At 36.2% G+C, this 18,903-nt stretch overlaps 1 protein-coding gene across 1 annotated transcript; it reads right to left on the reverse strand.

Annotated features, from left to right (window-relative positions):
- Positions 1 to 252: 252 nt before the first annotated feature.
- On the reverse strand, positions 253 to 18,792 carry LOC130429684 (contactin-4-like). Its single transcript, XM_056758396.1, has 11 exons — positions 18,663 to 18,792; positions 17,201 to 17,239; positions 15,101 to 15,400; positions 14,544 to 14,846; positions 9,548 to 9,841; positions 9,217 to 9,249; positions 3,944 to 4,231; positions 3,293 to 3,592; positions 2,592 to 2,885; positions 2,313 to 2,351; positions 253 to 1,806 (listed from the first exon to the last, which is right to left on the reverse strand). Exons 1-8 carry the CDS (start codon positions 18,784 to 18,786, stop codon positions 3,330 to 3,332), a joined length of 1,644 nt encoding a protein of 547 aa, XP_056614374.1. The 5' UTR covers positions 18,787 to 18,792; the 3' UTR covers positions 253 to 1,806; positions 2,313 to 2,351; positions 2,592 to 2,885; positions 3,293 to 3,329.
- Positions 18,793 to 18,903: the final 111 nt, after the last annotated feature.

Raw genomic sequence — 18,903 nt, forward strand, 5'->3', positions numbered from 1 at the left:
AATATGTTGTTTTTGTCATGGAGAATACAGCTTTAGAATAACTGAAGATTTTATCAATCAACCTGATAAATGTCAGAATAATTCATCTGACGTCTGTTTGAAAACGTTTATTTTTCTGCTCTCTCGAGAGTTTTTCCTCTGAAATCACAGAATATGAGCAACACAAAGAACCACACATTTTAATCTTCATTTTTATTTATTAATCATGACATGCATTGTATATTCAGTTAAACATGTTAAAGCAGGTCAAGCACAACATTAGCATGTGTTTATTGTTAAAACAGCCATTACTAAATAATCACTTTATCCATTAAAGAACAGAAATGATCAGACACAAACACTTATCAATACTGTTTATATTTAGCTGATATCTAAATCACGAAGCTAGCACATTTTTTAGCATTCTTTCTAATAAGAGCAATAAGGCAAGAATTATTCAGTTAAGTGCTTTATGAAGTTTTTATGTTTCATATGTTCTGCGTTTTTGTTCAGTAAATATTAACACTATAGAAACATATTTGATCATATAAATAAGTGCTTCACAAACACAGTTATAATCAAATGTATGTTATATCATGTCACGCCGTTTACATAGAAAATAGTGAAACACAACACATTCACTTTTGTATTGCAACATCAAATTACATCATTGTAGGACTGATAATAATGTTGATTATATTTTATATTTTAATAACGCGGCCATAAGCTACATGCTTCGCCTTTTAAATTGTCCATGCACAATAAACGTGTGAACTATAAAAGTCATTATCAGTTTCAGGAATACCGCAACAGAAACTCTAACACAAGTTTGAGAACCTTTGATATAAATGACCACACTGACAGTTAGTGTAACAGGGTTGAGCATGAGATTGTGGGTTCACACATTCATTTCACTTGTATATATCAATGGTTGGATTTAGTTGCTATTTGGTTTATTTGTATCCAATGAGTCCTAATAAATGTAACTTCAACTATTTCTAAAGTGCTTATTTGATAAAGATCGCCACTACCTCACATAATGCAGTGAAGCAGTCCGTGTGTACACTAAATTATTGATTGGAGAACGGTCGATATCCATTAATTCAGCACCATGGACAGCAGCGGGTAAAGCTCATAATGGAGCAAATTATAATGTACATGAAAAACTAAAATAATATCAACAATAAAAACAGAACAAACATCAGAATCTAACACTGATGCTCAAAATGTTTCTCATGTGTATTTTCTAGAATCTTCTTCACATGATAAACACAGATTGTCATGTGATCTCATCTGAACTTCATCATGATCTTGTTTTTGGAGTGAGTTGTTATATAAATGTGTATAAAATCAGATTAGAGACGGGTTAGAGAAAGTCTGAAGATGTTCTTCATGTGTAGCTGATATTTCTTCATCATCACATTTTAAATTAATACTGTCTACAGTCACACAATATCAAACACATGACAGTCAAATTGATCATATGCTATGCAGTGAGTAACATATGAAATATAAAAATATAAACAAATTCTGATCAGAGATCATCTTCAACGGCAAATAAATGAAATTCTGTTTCACTGTTTATCAAAAAACATGTTACTTTAGCTTTAAAAGCTTTTATCAGTCGAGCTCAACAGCACACATGAAGATGATCTTTTAAAGAGGACGGATCATGAACACAGTAAATCAGTTTTATTACTGTAGATGTTGATGATGTGAAAGATGTGATGATGAGCATATATCTCATCCTCGATCATTCATTTTCTACTTCATTGGGGGAAGGCTTGTCAACCGCTGCTGATTTATTTTCTTCAATTTCTGCTGATTCTGTCAGAAGAGAGAAATGTCAACAATTTACCATAGAAATAACATTTAAAAAATCACATTTACAGAATAATTTTAAAAACGTATCTTACGCAGCAATAGAGTTTTACTTTGCTTTATTTTCTACGTGAATGTAAATTATATCTCCACGTTCTTTCAATATTGTACTTTCACTTTAAATGAACATTCATTCATTCATGAGAAACATGTGTTTAGATTAAACAGATTTATACTGCTAAATATAAAGGTTTGAAAGTACACTAAAATAAATATAACATATGTTACAAATTAAATGACACATTAGCGTTCACATTATAAAATTATCCCTTTAAATAACTCCATTATAAGTAATAAAAAATTCAGGACAGTCATGGAAAACAAACTCAAGTCTAATGAAATTATAGTACAGTTTTCACTGTGGACAGAAACTTCAGGACTGAAATCTCACTGTAAACACTTCAAAACACAGTTCTTCATTATGAAATGATATATCAATTGTGATGTGTTACCTGATTTCTGTTTGTCCTTTACTTTTCCAGAAGCCTTATCTGTTTAAATAAACATTGTTCATTAAGAAATGTAAATCTTTAATAATCCTGCTGCATTAACACTGTGTTCAGTGAACAAAACGAAAAAGTGTAATAAAGAGCTTTTATTCAATTATTCAACACAACAAAATAAGAGTCATTTACCAAGATCATGTTTTCTTTTCAGATCATAAATAGTTTATAGAGAATGATGTAATAAAATGAAGTGAATTATTGTATCAGAAATTGTGAGTTACTCACTCTTGATCCAAACCATGAATATCCTGAATGAGATCTTTTCTTTACTCTTGATGTGTAGTTTATAAACTCCAGCATCTGTCCATCTGACGTCTGTGATGGTGAGATCTCCAGTCTGAGGATTCATCTTCAGTCTGCCTTTGAATCTCTCATCATCTTTATATTTAGTGTCTATTATGACTCCATTCATTATAGTGGCCAGAATGATGTTATTTTCAGAGATCCACTTGATCTCACTGCCTCTCTGTATTTTACTGTCAGTGTGTATAGTGAGAGATTCTCCCTCACAAGCGATCACTGAAACAGACGTGAAAACACACAAAAAACATGAATTAGAGTGAAAATGTACTTATTTACTTGATAAGAATCACATATAGCTAAAACTTTACTGCAGCTTTTTAAATCTTTAGTAAAATCTCATGTTCAATAGATGATGAGACAGAAACTTGAACAAAAGATCAGGTGAGTGTACAGGTAAACACATTCTAAACAAGTGTAAAGATAAATGTATTTATCAATGATCAATAATCTAATGTACTGTTTAAACACATCTGCACATTTATCATTATTGGATAAGTAGTTAATGAAACTGATTTTGTTTCCTTTAAGAGACAGTTTACCCAAAAATGACCATGTAGTCACTTCATATTCACTCATCTCTCATCATCATGTCAGATATAAATCACTGAAACAAATCCACTCACCAGAGATGTTAACCCTGTATGTTCTGTATTCTGTTCCTCAACTCCTGCTGATGATCTTTGCTCTATAAACTCCAGAGAGTTCAGATGTGATGTTTGAGATGGTGAGATGTCCAGTCTTTGGGTTCAGCTCCAGTCTCTCTTTGAATCTCTTATCATATGAGAGTTTATTCAGTCCAGTGATTTTAGCTATGGGAGTTTTTTCATCTTCAAATGTCCACTGAATCACATCATCTCTCTGTATTCCAGTAACATCAGAGTATAGAATGACAGAATGTCCAAACTCTACTGATCTGATGTTCTCTTCATTTATAACAGCAGCACATAGAAGAGAAAAACACAGAAGAACATCCATCAGATCAAATAAAATGAAAAACTTTGCTTTTAAGGATTACATCACTAATGTTATCCATTATCTGTCATCCTGCGTCACAATTCCACAAAATCCAAGTGAAAACTCAAGAAATAAAACATCAGAAGATTCTTATGATTTACAGATAAAATCTACAGAAAACATGAAGAGTTCTGCAGCTTAACATGAAGACAATTCAGAAGATGTGTGGAGAAGATAAAATCACAACACGTGTAATGTCAATACAGCACTTGATATATAAAAGCCATCATTCTCATCACATTAACTTGAGCTTTACTTACCCCTGACATAAACTTTAAACTGAGAGTATGATGTTCCTTTACTGTTGATGATCTTCAGTTTATAGTGTCCAGTGTGTTCAGTGTTGAGATCTCTGATGGTGAGATCTCCAGTCTTATCATTCAGCTTCAGTCTGTCTCTGAATATCTCATCATCTGTAGGGAACTTGTTGTTCTTTCTATTGATTTCAGCTATGAGAGTTTCTCCAAACCTCCACTGGATCACATCATCTGACTTTAGTTCAGTAACATCAGCGTTCAGAGTCACAGAATCATTCTCATATTTACACACTGTATCAGTCACAGCAGCACACAGAAGAGAGAAACACAAACATTATAACACATTAATATTACATTAATAATCATTTCATGATCATGTCAACATAACTAATCATTATTAAACATATGCCAGATATATTTGTAAGTTAATATCAATATGATTATTTATTTGTGCATCAATATGAGTTAAAACTAACAGATGAAACTGCTAATGTAATGTAGTTAATGTAATCCAAATTAACACATTTATATTTACTTATTTGGCAGACAATTTTATGCAAAGCGACTTACAAGTTGGAGATCATATAACATTGTGTCAACATGCTAAACAGTACTGATAGTTTACAAGGCCATGTGACTAGGAGGATTACAGCTGAAGTAAGCAAGTGAGAGAATGAACAATATGGGGTGAAAACAGTATCAAAACCTCACACAAATACACGTAAAAGATCAACATTCACACTCTACAATTCACAAAGTCACGCCAGTGACCCTCAAATACACATCAATCTAAACATGCTCCATTTACAAATGCACTCATCATTATGCATACATGTACAATCTACAAATACATTTTATCTGTAGTTGTAATTGTAATTATAATTGTTATTTAATCTACAAAAATCACGTGTGCTTTGCATTCTGACCCTTTGAACATGTGTGAATATACTCTTTTGTATCTGTGGACTGCTTTGAGACTCTTGTAACGCAGCTCTGATTCAAAATGCACAGAAGCAGATATGATTGTCCTCAATGCTGACGTCTCCTGCATTATAGTGTCCTCCTCAAGAGGGCGCTCACCGGCCTTATTAAATTTACAGTGTAAGTTGTTACCAATTTCAGCTTCAACCCAGAAGTAACGTCTAGATTTACTAACATTTAAGCAATAATGTTACTTATGATCTAACATTGAAGTGGTAATGATCCAATTTCCGAGGCCACGTGAATGCAGTATTAATGCACATGCCTGTGCTGTTAGCTGTATTGTGTTTAAAACAGGGAAGAGTTGTTTGGAAACTTATTGTACGACTAAATGTAAGGTATGCACACGACTTTAACAAGCTATAAAACGGCAAACTTAATACCGAAGTGGATCAAACATTATTTAAATCCAGGCACTACAATGCAGATTCCCGCTAGTCTGGTAAATGAACACGATGGAACAGCCCTACGGTATAATTTTGGATCTATACTAAGATAGTAGAATCTATCCGATCTATCATTAGGCGTTAGTAGTAGGACATTAGCATAGTAGTAATCACAATTAATTTCTTTACAAATAAAATTGCTTATATTAAAGAGCTAAGAAACTGCGAAGAAACAAGAGGCAACACAAGCTGATCAGTGATCTAGTAAGAGTCTTTAGTTTAGTTTAATGTGAAGCGATCGTTACTTTAGTGTTCAGTCAGTCTTCGTACAGTGCTTTGATATTAATTCTTGTTCCGGTTTTTACCCCATCGTGAGTCCTTGTTTTGTGTTTATTGTAAAAGTATTTTTGTTTCCCCCGCACAACCACTGCCTGCACTTGGGTTCTTCCTTGCAAATTCATGACAGTTACACTATAGACCTATATCGAAGCTAAATTTCATTTCTAAAGTACATGAAAAGGTTGTTTCATCACAGCTATGTTCCTTCCTCCAAAGGAATGACCTTTATGAAGAGTTCCAGTCAGGTTTAAGAGCACATCACAGTACAGGGACTGCTCTGATCAGAGTAATAAAAGATTTTCTTTTGCCATGTGATCGTTGTTGCATATCGTTACTTTTGCTATTCGACTTTAGTGCTGCATTCTACAACATTTACCACAGCACACTTTTACATAGACTTGGAAATGATGTTGCCGTTAGTGGAATAGCATTACATTGGTTTCTATCATACCTATCTGACCATTTTCAGTTTGTTGTAATACACAATGAGGTGTAACACAAATCACAAGTACAGTGTGGTGTGCCACAGGGCTCAGTTTTAGGGCCTTTGCTCTCAGCACAAAACATTTATCTCTAAGAGGAATAATTAAGAGACAAAGGGCCCTGTTGCACATGATGACTCTCTGATTAAAACACCCATTACTCATTAAGAGAATTGGGACAACCCGTTTAGACCATGCGCCCGGGTACGCCGACCGTTTTCCCGCCATTAAACTAGCAAAAGAGGATTCGGACACACCCTGAGGGTCCTGCTCCTTGTGCTTTAAACCATGCACTTAGGAGTGAAACTAACTCTGTGGGCCCTATTTTCACAATCTATGCTGATTATAATCCATTCTATATTTCCTGAAGGCCTCATGAGAGACTACAGTTCAATAGAATAACGGAATGCATAGTCGATATAAAAAACTGGATTAGTAGCAACTTTTTCTTGTTGAACTTGGAAAAACAGAAGTGTTACTTATTGGACCGAAAACCAACATACATAACTGTCATGGTTCCACCTCTCCTTGATAGGTATTTCTTGGTCTTGAGGTGGAATCATATAGGATCCTTTTCTGTTATGAATCTCAAGGCAAGAACCCAATTGCAAGGCAGAGTAAGGACAAGATGGTGGTACGGGGTAAACAAGAGTATTTATTAACAAATAAACACTATAACAAAAAAGGCAAAACAAAACCCACAATGGGGAAAACAAGACTGAGTAAACTATAACAAGACGAGAACACGGACTAACTCAACTAAGAAAACAAAACACTTGAAACAAACACTAAACTACACTTACAAGACACGATGAAACAGGAACTTGGGAGACAAGGTACTCAACACGTAGCAACAGGAGACACGAACAGCTACAGCACACACAGAGCAAGGTATGATATACAGTTGTGTTCAAAATTATTCAACCCCCACTGAAATTGATTGTTTTGGTCGGTTTGACATTGATTATGATCATTCAGTCATCCTGCTTACAATTAAATCAAAGAGGCACGTGTAGGTCAGACAAATATAACATAACATTTATAATGAAATAACAACAAATGTCTTTTCTGAGCTCACATCATTATCAGTTTTATTCAACCCCCAAGTGACATTCAATCTTAGTACTTAGTACAACATCCTTTTACAGTTATAACAGCTTTTAAACGTGAAGCATAGCTTGACACAAGTGTCTTGCAGCGATCTACGGTATCTTCGACCATTCATCATGGGCAAAAGCCTCCAGTTCAGTCACATTCTTAGGCTTGCGCACTGCAACTGCTTTCTTTAAGACCCACCAGAGGTTCTCAATCGGATTTAAGTCTGGTGACTGCGATGGCCACTTCAAAATGTTCCAGTCTTTAATCTGCAACCATGCTCTAGTGGACTTGGAGGTATGCTTGGGATCATTGTCCTGTTGAAAGGTCCAGCGTCTTCCAAGCCTCAGGTTTGTGACGGACTGCATCACATTGTCATCCAATATCCTGGTACTGAAGAGAATTCATGGTACCTTGCACACGCTGAAGCTTCCCAGTACCTGCAGAAGCAAAACAGCCCCAAAGCATGATTGACCCCCCGCCATGCTTCACAGTAGGCAAGGTGTTCTTTTCTTCATAGGCCTTGTTCTTCCTCCTCCAAACATAGCGTTGATCCATGGGCCAAACAGTTCTAATTTTGTTTCATCAGTCCACAGAACACTATCCCAAAACTTCTGTGGTTTGTCCACATGACTTTTGGCATACTGCAGTCGACTCTTCTTATTCTTTGGGGACAGCAAGGGGGTGCGCCTGGGAGTTCTGGCATGGAGGCCTTCATTACGCAGGGTGCGCCGTATTGTCTGAGCAGAAACTTCAGTACCCACATCTGACAAATCTTTTCTCAGTTCCTCAGCAGTCACACGGGGACTTTTCTCCACTCTACGCTTCAGGTAGCGCAGAGCAGTCGAAGTCAGCATCTTCTTTCTGCCACGACCAGGTAGCGTTTCAACAGTGCCCTTTGCCTTGAATTTGCGAATGATGCTTCCTATGGTGTCTCTTGGTATGTTTAACATCTTTGCAAGCCATTGCCCTTCCTGTGAAGAGTAATCACCTGTTCTCTTGTCTTCCTGGACCATTCTCTTGACCTCACCATGTTTGTAACCACACCAGTAAATGTCTAGAAGGAGCTGAGTATCACAGTCATTTTAAAGCTGCCTAATTGGTGCTTATTAGGCTGTATTGCTGCTCCCTGATATCCACAGGTGTTTTCAATACCTGATTGAAAACACTTCATTGAACCTCTGTTCTTGTGGTAGTCTTTAAGGGGTTGAATAATTGTGTCAATGAAGAATTCACAAAAGAAACATTTACTACTGTATTACAAAACTAATTGATGTCATTTTAGTTGCATATGGTTCTTTAAGAAGTCCTTGTAGGATTTCATTCTGAATACAATTACAAATGTACACTAAATTCCCTAAAACCATTTACAGCATTGGGGGTTGAATAATTTTGAACACAACTGTACATTGACAGGTAGGTACAACTTACAATGAACGTGCACAGGACAATGAACACGAGGATGTTTTAAAGGGAACAAACTAAGAGGGAACAGTTGCAGGGGATAAACACTCAAGGGAAGCTTATTAACACAAACTAGGAAACAGGAGGGTAGGAACGATGACGCAGACCAGAGAGAGAAAAAATCGTGTCTCTCCCACATGAAACAGAGGATCCTGTATCATTCCACCTCTAGACCAAGAAATACCTGACAAGGAGAAGTGGAACCATGACACGTAACAACAAAGAATACTACTTGACTAGTGACAGAGGCTCAAAAAAACCTCATCGTCAGCTTAGATTTGGGCATTTTAATCAATAATTATCCATCATTTGAAAACCATGTGACCAACACCTGCAAAATCTATTTTTTCATTTTAAGAATAAATCTAAATTATATCATATGTGCTCACTTTCAAATACAGAAAAGTTGATTCACACATTCAAAAATAAATCATGTTACAAATGAAATGACACATTAGCTCTCACATGATAAAATGATTCCACATGATTTAGTGAATCAGACTCAACTCACAGCTGTAGAGAATCTCACCTGAGTTCTGCTTCTGATCTGGAGAAGGGCCGTCTGTTAAGAATCAAACACACAAATGAAACATTTATAAGTGTTTTCTGCACATGTTTGTGTGAACACAGAGTCACTTTATATAAGAAAGAATCTTTAATAATCCTGCTGCATTTACCAATGACTCTGTTCAAATAAACAAACAATAAAAATGTAAAAATATGATGTTTTTAAATTAAAATAAAAGTGAAACAGCTGTCACAAAACATCATGTTTTCTTTACAGACCATCAATAATTGATAGAGAATGTTGATATAAGAAGAAGTGAGTTATTATATTTCAGATATCTTGAGTTACTCACCGTTGACAAAAACATTAATCATCTTGTATGAGATCTTATCATCACTGCTGATCTGTAGTTTATAAACTCCATCATCTGTCTTTTTGATCTTTGTGATGGTGAGATCTCCAGTCTCATGATTCATCTTCAGTCTGTCTTTGAATCTCACATTATCTGTTAACTTGGTGTCTCTTATGACTCCAATCTTTCCAGTGACCAGACTGATGTTATCTTCAGAGATCCACTTGATCTCACTGCCTCTCTGTATTTTACTGTCAGTGTGTATAGTGAGAGATTCTCCCTCATAAGCGATAACTGAAACAGATGTGAAAACGCACAGAAAACATGAATTCGAGTGATAATTTACTTGAGATTACACATACAGCTGATCTTTTGTTAACGTTGCATTTTTATTGCAACTATTAAAATCTTTAATGGTGCAAAAAACCTTTTACAATACCTTTTATCTTGTAAATCTTTGAACCTGATGTAAAAATAACCGATCTCTCATATCTAATTAATTATCTGCTAATGGAGCCAAACATTCATTTAAACCATGAAAAGTTGCTCAGGAACCCTAATCCCCTTGTCAAATAATTTGACTTATACAAGAAGGAAGCATCATATTTGATGTATCTCTCAGCCAGTTGCGTGCAAAAGTTAGGAGGCCTCCAAGAAAATTCTGCCCCCCAACCAGAAAGAGTTCTTTTAAAATAATAATAATTTTATATAATTTTTATTATTAAATTCACATGGACATTGACGAAGCAAATCTTTGAAATATTATTATTAAGTCACAGGAGCCTGGCGGGTCACTTATCAGGTGTTTGTTTGCTACGGTAAACACAAAAAAGGTTTAGCTGTACCTATGAACTCATTGGGTGTCAGATACGATAACTCAAAAGTTAATAGCTGTATATGCATGAATCCAGTTTATACCTTTTTTCTGTGCATGAAGTTAACATGCATAAGTTATTCACAAGTATATATACATGCATTAATTTATATTAAATTAAATAATTAAATTAGCAAGTTTATTTATATAGCACATTTCATACACAAGGGCAATTCAAAGTGCTGTACATAAAATGATTGACACAGATAAGTAAGACATATCTTTAAAATGTAAATGATTTATGGTCACAAACACAACTTTAGATTTTATGAAAAAATGAACAGCAGTAAAATTCATAGAAAATGTGAGTGTATATATAAAAATGAGAACAAAAGAAAAATATATTTGAAATAGAAATGGAGGTTATGTAAACCAGCACAGTGCTCAGGGTGTAAATGCACAGCTAAACAGTTGTGTCTAAATCTGGATTTAAAAGTAGCTGCTGTTTGTGAACATCTGATATCTTTTATAAGCAGATTCTAGCAACAATGACTAGCCTTATTTTGAGTGAACCCTTGTAACTGACTTGATCCTAATTATCTGATAAGTGTGTTTGGTTTATATTCAACAAGCATATCTGAAATGTGTTTAGCTTTGAAGTAGTTTAAATCTTATTTTTCAGACCGTTTTCAATTTGTACAAATAAACAATGAGATGTCATGCAAATCGCTAGTCCAGTACGGTGTACCTCAGGGCTCAGTCTTAGGGCCTCTGCTCTATGCATTATACATGCTACCTCTAGGAGATATAGTACAGTAACACTGTCACGTGTATACGGAAATCTAGCACACAACTCCACGTACAATCCAAGAATAGAGTTTTAATGATAACCGGGGAACCACACAGGAATTAACACACAATAACATTAACAATACTAGACAAAGAACTAAGGAACACACAGGGCTTAAACACAAAGGGAAGACACTCAGGGAAAACAGAATCAGATGCGGGACTAATTAACAATGAACTAATCATAAGACACGGGTGAAAACTAATTAACTAATAATGAGATTAGTGAAAACAGGCAAGGGAACAATTAACTAATAACAAAACACAAGTGAAAACTAATTAACTAATAATGAGATAAACCAGGGGAGAAAGCAAAACAAAACATACACCAACTGTGACAAACACGGAGTTAGCTTTCACTGTAATGCTGATGATACAACTTTATATTTCCAAGAAGCCTCAGGAAACACATGAGATATATCGAATAATGGAATGCATGGTCGATATAAAAAACTGGACAAGTAAAAACTTTATATTACCGAACTTGGACAAAACAGAAGTGTTATTAATTGGAACGAAAAAAAACATATGCAAAAATCAAGAATACTGCTTAACTATTGTAATATGTTCCATAAAACCCTCGTCGTCAATAAAGAAACTTGGCATTTTGTTCAATAGAAATCTGTCATTTGAGACCCATGTCACCAACACCTGTAAAATTGCATTTTTCTGTTTTAAGAATATATCTAAACTATGTCATATGCTGTCACTGTCAGATGCAGAGATGTTTATTCATGCGTTCATTACATCAAGACTAGATTACTGTAATGCACTGCTAGGTGGTTGCCCTGCAGGCTTTTTACAAAAACTCCAACTCGACAGCTCGAGTTCTTACACTTACAAAAAGTATGAACATATTAGCACTGGTTCTGTCAACCTTGCACTGGTTGCCTCTTAAGGATCGCATTAACTTTAATATCTTACTTATAACCTATAAAGTCCTACATGGTTTAGGTCCTCAGCACTTGAGTGAACTTGTCTTGTATTACAGTCCCTCATCTGCACTTCATTCTCAGGCGTCCGGTCAGTTGGTAATACCTAGAATTAAAAAATCAAGTCTAGGTGGTAAATCCTTTTCCTATCTAGCGCCCAAACTTTGGAACAGTCTTCCCTGCCCTATCCGGGGGACAGACACACTATCTCAGTTTAAATCATGACTAAAGACGCATATATTTAATCTTACATACACTACACTTCCATAATATAAATACATTGAAGGTTTAGGCTGCATTAGTTAGATCAACCGGAACCAGGAACACTTCCAATAACAACTGATGTACTTGTTTCATCAAAGTGTGCAGGGCAGTACTCTACTCTCAGCCAGTCTTGTCACATTGTTCCAAGGTTACAACAGCGGGCAGGATGCAGTTTATGTCCAGATCTGATGGGTTGGGAAGCAACGTTCTGAACAAGAGCTGAGATGTTGGAGCTGGATAAAGAAGGAGGCGGCGACTTGACATGTCTTCGCTACAAAAATCAACTGCTATTAGATTATTAATGATAATAGTAAATCTATAATTTTTGAATCTTTATAATTTTTTATAAGTTTTGTTTTTATTTAACTGAAGGAAGTTTTGACACATCCAACCATAATTTGCATCAATGATGCTGGTGGAATGTTGGGGGTAATAACATATGATGTAGTAGTATGGATTTAATAATAGTATGAACATGTTTTTCACATGTATCTGTTTAAACATCAGATAACATACTTACATATGTGAGTAATTAGCTATATGTGTATGCATGTGTTTATATATGTATTCATAAGCAAAGTTTGATTTTAACCCTATACAGCTCCTCATTTCACAGAGATTCTATCATAGACTACTTAGTGCGCCTGAAAACTTTGTAAACACTTTAGTATAGGGGGCAATTCTCACTATTAAATAGATGTTATTAACATGCCTATAATTGCCATAAAAACTGTTTATTATCACTTATGAATCATTTGTTCTACATGATCATACTTCTAATCCCTAACAGCTCCCCTTACTAACTCTAGGAAGCTCCCAATTTTGGTCGGGGGGTTGAAACCGGTATTCACTGGAGATGGGTCATGGTTTACAGATTTTTGGAACCCCAAAATGTCTCGCCCCAGGGGTTTACGCCTGCAATCCCACAGAAAAGGCATGTCGGCTTCTCCCTTGAGAAAAGCGTCGCATGATCGACCCTGGGCCCCTGACGAGGGAAGAGGGACTCGAGACAAGCGGGCCGGAGCGGACATTGGTCACATACAGTATATGTGAAACACCTAAAGATGCATGCATAAACCATGGGTGGTACTACTGAACATCCCCGACATCCATTATTGGACAAGAGGAAAACAACTGTTTAGTGGACTTTGCTGTTTTAACCCGGAGGTAGTAAAATGGAAAAGTGTTACCATTGAATACATCGATAATTCTATTGATCTTCTAGTATGTGATTAAGTACCCGATCTCTACTAAAGTGGACATCCTAAAGAACTACTACATGTGGCTCATGAAATAAACTCTAGGATGCATAACTCTGTGTTATAGCCCCTGATTCAGTGACCGCCTAGTAACTGTTTCTAAGACAATGCATAAAATAGGAAAGTGTGACCTATATGACCTTTGACATGTGAGTATTACTCACAAAATGCATATTTGTGCATAAAAAGGAAAATGATTTATCCTACATAAACGTGTCTTCACAATTGCAATGTCCAAAATGACAGATTAGGATCCCAAATGTCATGTGTTTGAGTTGATTCTCTAAATCTCTTTGAATTTAACAATGTAGTAAGAGCACTAAACAAAATGCATATTTCGAACCATAGATAAACATCCTAGATAACACATACACATGGCTTGTCAATAATAATGGTAGGAGGGAGCTTCTTGGGTGTTGTGTATTGAATTCATTCATGTATTGAAACTGTTTCAAGGACAAAGCATGGAATGACTAAACATGCATCCTAATGTAGTTTATTTTTATTGATATTTTAACTTGTTATCAAGCCCACTGTGTTGAGTGGCATGATGTGAGCATCGTGTGAGTATGACAGTCCTGCTAAATGACTAAATATAAAATGTAAATGGTTCCTGTTTAACAAAATGTATGTGCATTTTATTCTTTGGTTTAGTCATTATGTAGTAAAATATATTTTTAGTTTGAATTTTTTTTGGGAAAATGCCGTTATTTTCATCAATCTATGTGATTATTTCAGATGTGATCAAAAATATAAAATGACTTTAAATTTAACATTAAAAATGTTAAGAGTGTTTAGTGTTAAACTCTTCTGGTCATTACATCATCTCTCATCATCATGTCAGATATACAGTAAATCACTTAAACAAATCCACTCACCAGAGATGTTAACCCTGTATGTTCTGTATTCTGTTCCTCTACTCCTGCTGTGGATCTTTGCTCTATAAACTCCAGAGAGTTCAGATGTGATGTTTGTGATGGTGAGATCTCCAGTCTGAGGGTCCAGCTTCATTCTGCTTCTCCATCTCCCATCATATGAGAGTTCAGTCCCTACAGTCATCTGAGCGATGGGAGTTTTAATATTTGTTTCTAATGTCCACTGAATCACATCACCTCTCTGTATTCCAGTTACATCAGTGTATAGAGTGACAGGATGTCCCAAAACTACTGATCTGATGTTCTCTTCATTTATAACAGCAGCACATAGAAGAGACAAACACAGAAGGACATCCATCAGAACAAATAGTTGACACCCATTCACTTCCATTCTACCGTTGAGGAGAAAAATGATACGTGGTATTATAACTCTGACTGCATTATTCTTCAAGACGAAAGTCAAATTCTGTCAGGATGCCTTGGTGAGTAAAATATAAAATATCAATGTTCAGATACAAAAGAAACATCATTCTTATCACATTAACTTGAGCTTTACTTACCCCTGACATAAACTTTAAACTGAGAGTATGATGTTCCTCTACTGTTCATGATCTTCAGTTTATAGTGTCCAGTGTGTTCAGTGTTGAGATCTCTGATGGTGAGATCTCCAGTCTTATCATTCAGCTTCAGTCTGTCTCTGAATCTCTCATCAAGAACATCATCATGTATAGAGATCTTGTTGTTATTTCTATTGATTTCAGCTATGAGAGTTTCTCCAAACCTCCACTGGATCACATCATCTGACTGTGGTTCAGTAACATCAGCGTTCAGAGTGACAGAATTATTCTCATATTTACACACTGTATCAATCACAGCAGCACACAGAAGAGAGAAACACAAACATTAGAACAAATTAACATTATATTAATAATTATTTCATGATAATATCAACATAAATAATCATAATCATTATTAAACATCCCTGATAGCACACAAACATCTGGCTTATGTCTATTTGTCGTCTGCATTTACATTGGCAAGACATCTACAATACGTCTCGGAGATGTCTGTAAGATGTGTATGATTTAGAATGGATGTAAATTTGCTCTTTCTAAGATGTTTAGCAGATGTTTTTTGCAGCAGATCTCCAGATGTTTTGCAGACGTACAGATGTTTAGACGTGTCTGAGACGTATTGCAGAAGAGCAAACTATGTATTGCAGATGAGCGGCCAGAGGGGCTCGATCGCACTTCCGCCAGAAGGGACTCAGCTCCTCTTTGATGCCTTGGCCTGAAGGACCTGCAGGATGGCCATGGCATGAAGAGCAGAAGCTGCTTCACCCGCGGGAGTGTAAGCCTTCGACACCATTTGCAATCATCGACATATCCCTTAGCAGCTCCCGAGTCGAGGGAAGTCAGGGCGGCTGAGCCGTCTGATGTGCACACGTCGAGAAGGGGGCCTGCCACGTCTTTGTGAGCTCTTCATGCATCTCCAGGATAGTACTGCAGCGGGATATGGCTTCATGAAGCGAACATCCTCAAAATTACAGCAGTGAGACATGTCCCATACACATGCATGCTGTAGGAAATTCTCAGGTGTTTTAGGGAAATTTGCTCTTTTAGACACCTAAGACTCGAAATATCCGAGAGGAGTCGTACAGAGAGGTTGAGTCCACTGATCTGCGTCGTATGGTCCGCTAGCTCAGAAAGAAAATTGCTTCGCATAAATGTGATGCTCAGCTGGTTCTGAAGAACAAAAGGTGAATGAATGGACGCCCCACCTTCCTTTTAAACCCGAATGTACGAAGTGCCCCACACTCTTTCAGTTTAAATCTGGATTAAAGACGCATTTCTTCAACCTTGCATACACAACAATACAATAATACAAATCCTCTGAAGGATTATTTGGCTGCATTATTTAGATCAACCTTTACAATAACAACTGATGGATCAGAGGGTGTAGAAAGGAATTCTGCTATCAGTTTGTTTATTCTCATTGTTCTGAGGACCATAACCAGTGCAGATGGTGGTGATGATCGACATGTGGACAGATGGAGGCAGTAACCAGACTACTCAGTAGCTGTAGGTCATACAATCTAGCGACGTATACTGACACTGCCATAATATGATGTTAGGATGTCTTTGATCGCAAGACCTTGACAACGGCTGCCATTCAATCTCTCTCACTTTACGACGTAGGACCAGAGTTTAGAAGCCACGACCACAAAAATCCTCACGATTGTCATGATTCTTCAGGGACAGCCCAAAATCTTTCAGTCTGAACTCGGCTTTAGAAGATGATTGTATCTTTGGTTATAACAGCACTTATGGAATTTATTTATAATTATTATTCTTGAATATTAATTGCCTTTATAGTTTATCATAAAATGGTAACCAATGTTTACAAATACTAAAATAAATATAACAATAATATTGCAAATGTTTAATGTTACAAACTAAATTACATATTAACTTTCAAATGATAAAACTTAAATAAATAAATCATAAATGATAAAAAATAGGACCGTTTTTGAACACAAGTCTACTGAAATTATATGACAGTTTTCACTGTTTACAGAAACTTCAGGACTGAATTCTCACCGCAAGTGCTTCAAAACACAGTTATTCATATAAGATGATATATCAATCATGATGTGTTACCTGATTTCTGTTCGTCCTGTTCTTTTTCATCCGTGTTGTCTGTTTAAACAAACATTCAGTTCATTAAAAATGTGGCATCCGCAAAAATGTAATAAAAGGTTTTGCACAGAAATATTCATCATATTGTAGATCAGATGTCAAATGTCACTTTTATGAGAAGTGTTGAAAAGAAAAAAAAAAAATTAAAAATTGTCACTTGATTTATTACCAATGTGACTTTCAAACTTAAGTCACTTTATATCACCTCTCAGCGATGCCATAGAAGAACCTTGTTGTCTAAATAGTTCCATAAAGAACCTTTAACATCCAAAGAACCTTTTTAGTACAAAAATGGTGAAAAGGGTTCTTTAGTTAATTAAAAGGTAAGAAAGAGATGCTTTTTTAAAGAACCTTTGGGCCCTATCTTGCACCCAGCGCAATTGACTTTGTACACCGACGCATGTGTCATTCCTATTTTGCACCCGCGCAAAGCGCGCTTTTCCCTCCACAGAAGCACGTCGCTAAACTAGTGAATGAACTTGCGCTCCCTGGGCGGTTCAGCGCAAAAAAGGAGGTGTGTTCCGGCGCAAACAATCCCTGGTGCTATTTTGCTGTTTCATTAAACAATTGCGCCACTGACCAGAAAAAAACCTAGTCTAAAGTCAGTGGCGCGTTGTTCATTATGCTATTTTAAGGGCGTATGCTTGACCATAATGTATAGCGTGCACAACGCGCATACACTTTGCTCATGTAATCTACACAGATGCAACAGTTATTTTTGCAAATCATAAATTGTTACACTAAAAAAATATTAACACATGAGATGACGGAAATCATTGTGGTGTGCCACGAAGATGTGAAAAAATAGGCATAAATCTAGCTTACAAATTATTCAGGCTAATTGTAGTAATTAAGGATCAGTCCTGTTTGCCCAATAGTGGCAAGACATATATGTATATAAGGACATCTGACAAATTGGTTTGTCCGTCAAGAACCAGGAAAAACAAATCGACTGAAAAACTGAAAAAACTGAAAGACTGAAAAAAAAAGACTGTGAAATCACCCTTACCATAATGTAAGTACATTAAAAACCTTAGTCTTCAACTTACCAGTTGAGTTGAGATTGCTCATATTTTTGCGCCTGGTAAATACGCCATAATAATAGCAATCCATAATGGAACTTGCACACCTGCTTTTAAAGGGAATGTTGGATGACGCTCTGATTGGTTTATTTCACGTTACGCCCAAACCACACCTATGAATAATGAAGCTACTTCAGACCAACCCATTTTAGATTTGCGGCGGGCGTAAGAGCCATTTATCCCGCCGGGAAAATAGCAACAGCGCCGAGACCCGCCCACAAAGTTACTTGCGCTTCGCGCTTTGACACTTGCGTTTCAGATCGTTAAAATAGGGCCCTTTGACTGAATGCTTCTTTGTGATATAAGGTGAATTATTGTATCAGAACTTCTGAGTTACTCACCCTTGAAGAAAACACTGAATATCCTGAATGAGATCTTTTCTTTACTCTTGATTTGTAGTTTATAAACTCCAGCATCTGTCGCTATGACGTCTGTGATGGTGAGATCTCCAGTCTCATGATTCATCTTCAGTCTGTCTGTAAATCTCACATCATCTTTATATTTGGTCTCACTGTCATCTCCATTCTTTCCAGTGACCAGACAGGTTATCTTATCATAGATCCACTTGATCTCACTGCCGCT

Source organism: Triplophysa dalaica, chromosome 10, assembly GCF_015846415.1.
Source record: "Triplophysa dalaica isolate WHDGS20190420 chromosome 10, ASM1584641v1, whole genome shotgun sequence".
Classification (NCBI taxonomy): domain Eukaryota; kingdom Metazoa; phylum Chordata; class Actinopteri; order Cypriniformes; family Nemacheilidae; genus Triplophysa; species Triplophysa dalaica.

Excerpts from the sequence above, each read along its gene's own strand:
- LOC130429684 (XM_056758396.1), bottom strand. The coding sequence starts at position 18,786 with ATGAATCATGAGACTGGAGATCTCACCATCACAGACGTCATAGCGACA. Across the intron at positions 9,842-14,543 it reads ATACAGGGTTAACATCTCTG|TTATCGCTTATGAGGGAGAA; the intron begins GTGAGTGGATTT and ends CATCTGTTTCAG. Across the intron at positions 3,593-3,943 it reads GTTTAAAGTTTATGTCAGGG|AGAACATCAGATCAGTAGAG; the intron begins GTAAGTAAAGCT and ends TTATAAATGAAG.